Raw genomic sequence first — 10,500 nt, forward strand, 5'->3', positions numbered from 1 at the left:
CTTAGGTTTTTAGGGTTTTCTTCTCTTATTTTTTTTTTGTTTTGTTTTTGTTTTTGTAAAAATGAAAGACAAATGGGGTTTGAGTCTTTTGGGTTATAGACTGGGTCGACCCAGTTCGAAATGGACTGGGTCGTAGGGAAGATTGGGCCAATTTTTGGGCCTGTGGCTTGAAATTGAAGAAGAGGCCTAATTCCGACTTTCTTTATATTTTTGCTTTCTTTTCTTCTTTTATTTCTCTAAAACTAAATTATAAAAATACTTAAACTATTATTAAGAATTAAATTAAGTTATAAAAGCGCAAATTAACTCCCAATAACAATTAACGCACAATTAAGTATTAATTAAGCATAAAATTGTATATTTGGACATTAAATGCTAAAAATGCAAACGATGCTTATTTTTGTAATTTTTTAATTTTTGTAAAACAAATTTAATTACTAACAACTATAGAATTAAATCCTACATGCAAAATGCGACATATTTTTGTATTTTTATTAATTTATCAAATAAACACGCACAGACAAATACAAATAATTATTCAAAAATATCACAAAATATCACAAAATTGCACACCAAAGAAAAATCATTTTTTTTTGGATTTTTTGGGAGTAATTCTCATATAGGGCAAAAATCACGTGCTTACAGCTGCCCCTCTTTGCCCGGCAGTCTTCACCCAACATGCTAATTCCAAAAATGATCTGTTAACCACCCGAAACTCACCCGGGGCTCCTGGGACCTCAACCAAACATACCGTCAAGTCCCAAAACATCATACGAACTTAGTCAAACTCTCAAATCACCTCAAACAACATCAAAAGCACGAATTGCACATGGATTCAAGCCTAATGAACTTTGAAATTTCCAAACTCTACAAATGACGTCAAAACATATCAAATCACGTTCGATTGACCTCAAATTTTGCACACAAGTCACAAAATGACCCGACGAACCTATTCCAACTTTTGAAAATAAAATCCGACCCCGATATCAAAAGGTCCACTCTTGGTCAAACTTTCCAAAATTCCAACTTTCGCCATTTCAAGCCTAATTCTACTACGGACCTTCAAATCATAATTCGGACACGCTCCTAAGTCCAAAATCACCTAACGGAACCATTAAAATTCAAATTCGAGGTCTTTTACACATAAGTCAACATCCGGTCAACTCTTCCAACTTAAGCTTTTGATTAAGAGACTAAGTGTCTCAATTCACTCTGAAATCTCTCCGGACCTGAACCAACCAACTCGATAAGTCATATAATAGCTGTAGAACACAAAAGGAGCAGAAAATGGGGAAACGAGCCTACAACTCTCGAAACGACCGGCCGGGTCGTTACATCCTCCCCCTCTTAAACAAATATTCGTTCTCGAACGGGTCTAGAAATATACCCGGAGTCACAAATAGGTGTGAATAAATGCTCGGTATCTCTTGCTCGGTCTCCCAAGTAGCCTCCTCAATGGTCTGACCTCTCCAATGCACCTCAGTAAAGCTATGTCATTTGACCTCAACTTTTGAACCTGCCGATCCAAAATAGACACCGACTCCATATCATAAGTCAAATCATCATTCAACTAAACCGTGCTGAAATCTAAAACATGAGACGGATCACTTCCGGAGCATAGAAACATGAAATACTGGATGCATGCTCGACAAACTAGGTGGCAAGGAAAGCTTGTAAGCCACCTCCCCAATCCTCTAAAGTACCTCAAAAGGCCCAATAAATCGAGGGCTCAACTTGACCTTCTTCCCGAACCTCATAACACCCTTCATGGGTGAAACCTTCAGCAGAAACTTCTCCCCAACCATGTAAGACACGTCAGAGACCTTCCTGCCGACATAGCTCTTCTGTCTAGACTGCACCGTGCCAAGACGCTCCTAAATTAATTTAGCCTTTTCCAAAGCATCCTGAACCAAGTCAGTACCCAATAGCCTATCCTCACCCGGCTCAAACCAACTCACCAGAGATCTACACTGCCTCTCATATAAAGCCTCATACAGAGCCATTTGAATGCTCGACTAATAACTGTTATTGTAAGCAAACTCTGATAGTGGCAAAAATTAGTCCCATGAACCCCCAAAATCAATGACACAAGTGTGTAGCATGTCCTCTAATATCTGAATAGTGCACTTAGATTGTCCGTCCACCTGAGGGTGAAATGTATGCTCAAATCAACCTGAGTGCCCAACTCTCACTGCACGGCTCTCCAAAATAGTGATGTAAATTACGTGCCTCTATCTGAAATGATGGAAACTGTCACACCGTGAAGGCGAACAATCTCTCTGATGTAAATCTCAGCCAACTAATCTCAAGAATAAGTAGTACCCACTGGAATGAAGTGCGCGTACTTGGTCAACCGATTCACAATTACCCAAATACCATCGAACTTCCTCGAAGTCCATGGGAGCCCAACTACGAAATCTATGGTGATACGCTCCCACTTCCACTGTGGAATCTTTATCCTCTGAAGCAATCCACCCAGTCTCCGATGCTCATATTTTACCTGCTGACAGTTGAGACCTCACACTACAAACCCAACTATATCCTTCTTCATTTTCCTTCACCAATAGTGCTACCTCAGGTCCTGGTACATCTTCGATGGATGGAATACCGTGAGTTGTGGACCTTCTCAAGAATCAACTCTCGTAGCCCATCTATTTGGGCACGCATATCTGGCATGCATCCTCAACACCTCGTCATCTCCAATAGTCACGTCTCTGGTGTCACCATGTTGAACTTTGTCCCTGAGGACAAGTAAATGAGGATCATCATACTGACGCTCTCTGATGCGATAAAATAAGGAAGATCGAGAAATCACACAAGTTAGAACCCGTCCGGGCTTTGATACATCTAATCTCATGAACTGGTTGGCCAAGGCCTGAACATCAACTACAAGAGGTCTCTCACCAATAGGAATGAATGCAAGACTTACCATACTCACTGCCTTCCTACTTAAGGCATCGACCACCATATTGGCCTTCCCCGGATGATATAGAATAGTAATATCATAGTCTTTTAGCAGCTCTAACCATCTCCGCTGCCTCAGATTGAGATCCTTCTGTTTGAACAAATGCTGGAGGCTCCAATGATCTGTAAATACCTCACAAGACATACCATAGAGATAGTGCCTCCAAATCTTCAACGCATGAACAATGACAGTCAACTCCAAATCATGAACATGTAGTTCTTCTCACGAGGCTTCAACTGACACGAAACGTAAGCAATCACTCTACACTTCTGCATCAAAACACATCCAATACCGATCTGAGAAGCATCACGATGTACCTTATAAGAGGCAGAAGCTGATGGTAGAACTAGAACTGGAGTTGTGGTCAAGGCAGTCTTGGGCTTCTAGAAGCTCTCATCACACTCATTCGACCACCTGAAAGGAGCACCCTTTTGGGTCAATTTGGTCAAGGGCGATGCAATAGGCGAGAAACCCCACACGAAGCGACGATAATAACCATCCAAACCAAGAAAGCTCTGAATCTCCGTAGCTGAAGACGGCCTGGGCCAACTCTAAACCGCCTATATCTTCTTCGGTTCTACCTGAATACCCTCACTGGACATCACGTGCACCAAGAATGCCATTAAACTGAGCCAAAACTCACACTTAGAGAACTTGACATATAACTTCTCCTCCCTCGACTGCTGCAACACAATCCTCAAATGTTGGGCATGCTCCTCGTGGCTACGAGAGTACATTAGGATATCATCAATGAATACAATGATAAACGAGTCGTGATAAGGTTGAAATACAATGTTCATCAGATGCATGAATGCTACTGGGGCATTGATCAGCCCAAAAGACATCACAAGGAACTCATAATAACCATAACGGGTCCTGAAAGTTATCTTAAGAATATCCAAGTCCCAAGTCTTTAGCTGGTGATACCCAAACCTCAAATCAATCTTGGAGAACACCATCGCTCCCTGAAGCTGGTCAAATAGATCATCAATACGCGGCAAAGGATATTTGCTCTTGATTGTGACTTTGTTCAACTGCCTATAATCAATGCACATTCTCATAGTACCATCATTCTTCTTCACAAACAGAACAGGTGCACACCAAGGTGACACACTAGGCCTAATAAACCCCTTATCAAGGAGGTCCTAAAGCTTCTCCTTCAACTCAGTCGGTGTCATACGGTACAAAGGAATAAAAATGAGCTGAGTGCCCGGCACCAAGTCAATACCAAAATCAGTGTCCCTGTCGGGTGGCATACTCGACAGGTCTGCAGGAAATACATTCGAGAAATGTACCGAAACAGAATCAATAGTAGGGATCTCTATACTAACATCCTTAACAAAGGCCAAATAAGATAGACAACCCTTCCCAACTATCCACTGGGCCTTCAGGTATGAAATCACTCTATTGGGAACATAGTCTAAAGAACCTCGCCACTTAATCTGTGACAAACCCGGCATTGCCAACGTCACGATCTTAGCGTGACAATCTAGAACATCATGACATGGAGACAACCAGTCCGTCCATACCCAAGATCACATCGAAATCAACCATACTAAACAATAAGAGATCAAATCTAGTCTCTAATCCCCCAATAGTCACTACACACGATTGATATACGCGGTCCACAATAATAGTATCGCCCACTGGCATAGATACATGAATAGATGAAACTAGTGACTCACGGGGCATATCCAGATAATGAGCAAAATACGATAACACATATGAATAAGTGGAACCAAGGTCAAATAATACAGAGGCATCCTTGTGGAAAACTGAGACAATACTTGTGATCACTGCATCTGAAGCAATGTCATCTGGTCTAGCGGGAAGAGCATAGAATCGGGCCTGACTGCCACTTGAATAGCCTCCCCCTCTAGGGCAACCTCTAGCTGACTGGGCCCCACCCCGAGCTGGCTGAGTAGGTGGTGTAGCAACTAGTGCAGAAGACTCATCCTGACCTCTCTGCTGCGCTGGACCTCCCTGGAGACTATGACACTACCTCCACACATGCCTAAACTCCCTGTACTCAAAAAGCTCCTTGGTGCTGGTGATGGAGACCAAAGAGAGCCGTAAGCACCAGGATAACTGGTAGAAGGACCTGGTAAAAATGAGCCCTGAACCGATGGAGCACGGGACAAACTCTAAGCCATACTCATTAACCATTTTTAACAATTTAAATTAAATGGCTACAATAAAGATAAATAGGCTGAAATAAGGTGATAAACTAATAAACAATGTAATCCAAACACATCCCCAGAACTGGTTTCACGAATACATGAGCGTCTAGAATACTATATATAATAGTCTAGATAAAAACATAATTGTTTAAATCAAAATAAATAACTAAGATGATATAGAAGGGGACTTCAGGGATATGGACAAAGTGCAGCTATACCTTAAGTCTCCACTGATGGCTAGATCCGAGCAAATCTCACTCAGCTTTGCTGGGACCCACTCTAGTATCTGCAAAAGAAGTGTAGAGTGTAGTATGAGTATAACCGATCCTATGTACTCTATAAGTGTCGAGCCTAACCTCGACAAAATAGTGACGAGGCTATGGCAGGTCATTTACAATAATCTATACACAATATTAGTAATAACATGAATAGCAGAAAATCGAAATAAAGCAGTTAACTCGCAAAAACGGACTCAAAATCCAATTAATAGAGAGCCCAAGATAACAAGTCTTATAAACTCATCTCAAATACCGAGGCAAATCCAACAGTCAGAAACAAATGCAACTTATACAATCTATTTCAGCGCGCAACCCGATCCCACCATATCACCATCTGTCAATATCACAATCCGTCCTTATTTTTCCATTTCAATTCATTACCTTTTGCAGCGTGCAACCCACTCCCAAATAATTTTAATAAACAATAGCAATTCAACAACCAAAATTTACAAGAATTTCTACATCAAGCGAGTAAATGTACGAGGCAATGAGGGATCACACAATAATCAAAGAATCTCTAACAACTCAAATGTCTCAACTTTACCAACTCATCGGTATCTACCAATTAACAACTCATACAAGTGGAACTACGTTATAGAAAGTAAAAAAATATTCCAAAACTATAAGACAAGTAAGATATAGGACAATTTAGATATGCAAGTAAAGCATGTAGAGACAAGTAGCAAATAAGCATGGAATCATAGAAAGGATGGACAATATAATACAAGGATAACTAAATGACAAGTAACAATTATGGCATGGAAGTCAAATAAGCATGTAACAATTAAGGCACGTAACAAGATATACTATGAAGTAATGAAGAAATGGAAGCAAGTAACATAACGATGTATATACACTTGTCACCTTGCATGTACATCGTTTCCCACATAATTCACATAACTTGTAGTTCAAGGTTTTCTAATTCCCTCAATTCAAGGTTAGATCCAACACTTACCTTACTCCACAACTCAATTAATCAATCAACCACAACCTTGCCTTTTGAACAAGCCTCCAAACCAACCAAATCTAGTAGATTATTGACCAAATAATTCAAAATAAGCCTTAGAAACTACCCACAAATGAAAGAGGTTCAACTTTGATCATTTTTAAAAAAGGTCAACAAAAGTCAACCCCCATATCGCTTCATCAAAACTCGGGATTCGGACCAAAACCCGATTATCCATTCACCCCCCCGAGCCCGATTATGTGATTTGTTTCAAAATTTGATCTCAATTAGAGGTCTAAATCTCAATTTTTTTTTAAAAAACCCCCAATTATAACCAAATCCCTAAATTCTACCATGAAAATCCTAAATTTGATGTTGAAATCTCATAAAATGTAATGGGTAATTGAAAGGAAATGGATTAAAGTCACTTACCACTGAATTTGGGAAGGAAAACCTCTTGGAAAATCGCCTCTAGAGTGTTTAGGGTTGAAAAATGAACTTAGTCCCATTTTTTTGCTCTTTTACCCAGCTGTAGGTGTCACAATTATGATGTCATGTTCGCAATCGTAGACACCGTAAATGCGAGACAAATGTGGAAAATGGGAAACAAGTGTGGCAAATGCGAACCCTGCCTCAAAGACACAAGAGTGCTGGAACAAGCAAAGTTAATCAGAAGCATCATTCCGGCGACAAAGCTCCTCGTTGAGTTCAACTTGTCCAGTGTGACAACCCGAGGAGAGATCTTGCTCTGCCCTCGAATGTCTAAGGGCTAACCAATACCACCTTATTCGAAGTGGTAGATGACAACATGGGTTACAACATAATCATCGGAAAGTCGTGGATACATGAGATGAAGGTTGTGCCCTCAATATATCATCAATTGTTGAAATTCTCGACTCCGTAGGAAACAAGCAGATAAAAGGAGATCAACTGGCAGCAAGAGAGATGAACGTAGTGTCGGTTTCCAGCAGCAAAGGGAAGGAGCCCAACAAATAGCAATTATAGGAACCGACACTTTTTCCCTTACCAAATAAAGATGATAAAAGTGATGAGTCATCGGAATCCCACTAGGTGCCGAGATACTTTCACGTATTGGAGGGGACAGATGCAACCAAGTCCACTACAGAAGAACTCGAGCAAGTGGCTTTATTCAGAGAATTTTTAGAAAGGAAGTTTCACTTGGGAAATCCGAACTTAGGTCAGGATTTATTAATTTCCTTAAAGGTAACGTCTATTATTTTGCATGGCCGCACTCGAATATGATAGATATCCCGCTAGAGGTGGTCGTGCACAAGCTAATCCTGGATCCGAACTTCCCACCGGTAAGTAAAAAAAATGCCCGATAGTCGAGGTCAGAAATAAGTTTGTCAAAAAAAGGTAACTCGACCACTCGACATCGATTTAATCTAGGAGGTAAAATACCCAGAATGGTTAGCTAAGGTAGTTGTAGTTCCAAAAAAGAATAACAAGTTTAGAATGTGCATAGATTATAAGGACTTAAACAAGGCGTGCCCTAATGACTCGTTCCTATTGCCAAACATTGATCAAATGATTGATGTTACGATCGGGAACAAGTTAATGAGTTTCCTTGATGCCTACTTCGGGTACAATCAAATCTAGATGAACCTAGAGGATCAGGAATAACAAATTTCAGCATATATTGTTACAATGTGATGCCATTCGGGCTTAAAAACGCTGGAGCCACCTTTTAGAGGCTCATTAATAAAATATTTGAGAAACAAATAGACAAAAAAATATAGGTATATATCGATGACATGTTAATCAAGTCTTTGACCGCAGGTGACCAGTTGAAACACCTCCAAGAAGCTTTCTATATCTTGAGAAAGCATAATATGAAACTCAACCCGGAAAAATGTGCTTTCGGGGTTGGCTTCGGAAAATTCCTAGGGTTCTTGGTCTCACAAAGAGGGATCGAGGTAAGTCTTGATAAAATCAAAGCCATGGAAGACATCTCGGACCAGCTAATGAGCGTAAATGAGGTACAAAGGTTAACTTAAAGGTTGGTTGCGTTAAGCATGTTCATCTCACGATCCTCAAGAAAATGATATCACTTCTTCTCGCTTTTGAAGAAGAAGAACAATTTCGAGTGGACTCCCGAATGCCAGCAGGCACTTAAGGATTTAAAAAAGTATTTTTCCAGCCCCCCGTTATTATCAAGACCGGGGGAAGGTGAACAATTGCTAATATATCTAGTAGTCTCCGAAGTAGCGGTAAGTGTCGTTCTAGTCCGAGAAGAAGAAGGTACGCAATTTCCTGTCTATTATGTTAGTAAAATATTGTCAATAGCGGAGACTTATTATCTGTACCTCGAAAAACTAGCCTTAGCTCTCGTAGTCGCCTCTCAAAAGCTTAGGCCTTATTTTTAAAGCCACCCAATAGCCGTTGTGACAACCTTTCCTTTGAGGAATCTTCTTTACAAGCTTGAGTTATTGGTACATTTGGCTAAATGGGCACTTGAAATTAGTGAGTTTGACATTGAATATAAGCCTAGGATTGCAATCTAGTCACAAGTTTTGGCCGACTTTGTGGCTGATTCAGCCCTGGGTTAATGCCCCTAGCTGCTAAAGAGGCAGTGCTAGTGTCGAAAACAACATCTGGAGTTTGGATCTTGTTTACAGATGGAGTTTCTAATGTAAAAGGATCCGGGCTCGGGGTAGTTCTAGTCACGCCTTCGGGAGAAACCCTGAGGCAGGCCATTAAGACTGTTATGTTAACTAACAATGAAGTCGAGTATGAGGCTTTGGCTGCCGGACTTGAACTGGCCCGGGGACTTGGCTCTGAGGTCATCGAGGTCAAATGTGATTCTCATTTGGTAGTAAACCAAGTATATGGTATTTTTGATGCAAAAGAAGAACGCATGCAACAATATCTGATCAAGGTTCAGGCATTGCTTGCACGATTAAGGGAATGGTCGATCATACACATTCTGAGAGAAGAGAATGTGGAAGCGGATGCATTGGTTAATCTAGGGTCATATACGGGGATGGAAGGATCTAACTCCGGTACTATCGTTTAACTTCTACATTCGGTATTGGATGTGGATGGTTATTGTGAAGTCAATACAACCAGCATAGTCTGGGACATGAGGAATGAGTTCGTCGAATATCTTCGACATGGTAAATTACCCGAAGACACGAAAGCCTCACGGGCATTACGCATCAAAATGGCTCGTTACTGCCTCATGGATGGGCAATTATATAGGAGATCGTACCAAGTCCCATTGGCCCGATGTTTGGGAGCATCAGAGGCAGTCTACGTGATAAGAGAAGTCCATGAAGGAATTTGTAGGAACCATTCAGGGGTAGATTCACTAGTACTAAAGCTGGTTAGGGCAGGATACTATTGGCCTGGGATGGAACATGATGCAAAAGCGTTCGTTTAAAAATGCGACAAATGTCAGTGCTATGCACAGTTGGTACACCATGAAATGTCCCTGTGACCATTCATGAAATGAGGGATGGATATAGTTGGTCCACTGCCACTGGGTCCCAAAAAGTTAAGATTACTTTTAATATTAAATGATTACTTCACTAAGTGGGTTGAAGCAGGTCCTTACCAAAAGATTGGTGAGCACGAAGTGGTCGACTTCCTATGGGACCACATAATCTACCGATTTGGAATATCGAAGGAGATTACTTGTGATAACAGACCACAATTCATAGGCTCAAAAGTCACAAAATTTCCGGAAGATTTGAAAATCAATATAATTACATCCTCACCATACCATCCGAGCGCTAATGGACAGGCAGAGTCAACCAATAAGATGATTATCCAAAACCTCAAAAAGAGGTTAGAAGCTACTAAAGGCAAATGGCTTGAAGAGTTACCGGGTGTGCTATGGGCATGCCAAACGATGGCAAAATCGAGCACGGAAGAAACATCCTTCTCTCTCGTGTATGGCGCGAAAGCTCTGATACCAGTGGAAGTAGAGGAGCCAACTTTACGATTTTCTCGCGCAAACGAATAAGCAAACAATGAGGCATTGCTGATGAAGCTGGATTTGTTCGATGACTGCAAGGACTTGGCATACATAAGGATGGTGGCTTAAAAGCAAATGATGTAAAGATATTATAATCGGAGGGCCAATCTCCTCTACTTCAAAGTAGGAGA

At 40.9% G+C, this 10,500-nt stretch overlaps 1 protein-coding gene across 1 annotated transcript; it reads left to right on the forward strand.

Moving 5' to 3' along the window:
• Nucleotides 1–8,938: 8,938 nt before the first annotated feature.
• On the forward strand, nt 8,939–9,406 carry LOC142181918 (uncharacterized). The gene has a single exon (XM_075255605.1). It carries the CDS (start codon nt 8,939–8,941, stop codon nt 9,404–9,406), a length of 468 nt encoding a protein of 155 aa, XP_075111706.1.
• The last annotated feature ends 1,094 nt before the right edge of the window (nt 9,407–10,500 follow it).

The sequence above is a fragment of the Nicotiana tabacum genome, chromosome 6, assembly GCF_000715075.1.
Source record: "Nicotiana tabacum cultivar K326 chromosome 6, ASM71507v2, whole genome shotgun sequence".
Lineage (NCBI taxonomy): Eukaryota > Viridiplantae > Streptophyta > Magnoliopsida > Solanales > Solanaceae > Nicotiana > Nicotiana tabacum.

Coding starts and splice junctions, on each gene's coding strand:
- LOC142181918 (XM_075255605.1), top strand. CDS start 8,939: ATGCCCCTAGCTGCTAAAGAGGCAGTGCTAGTGTCGAAAACAACATCT.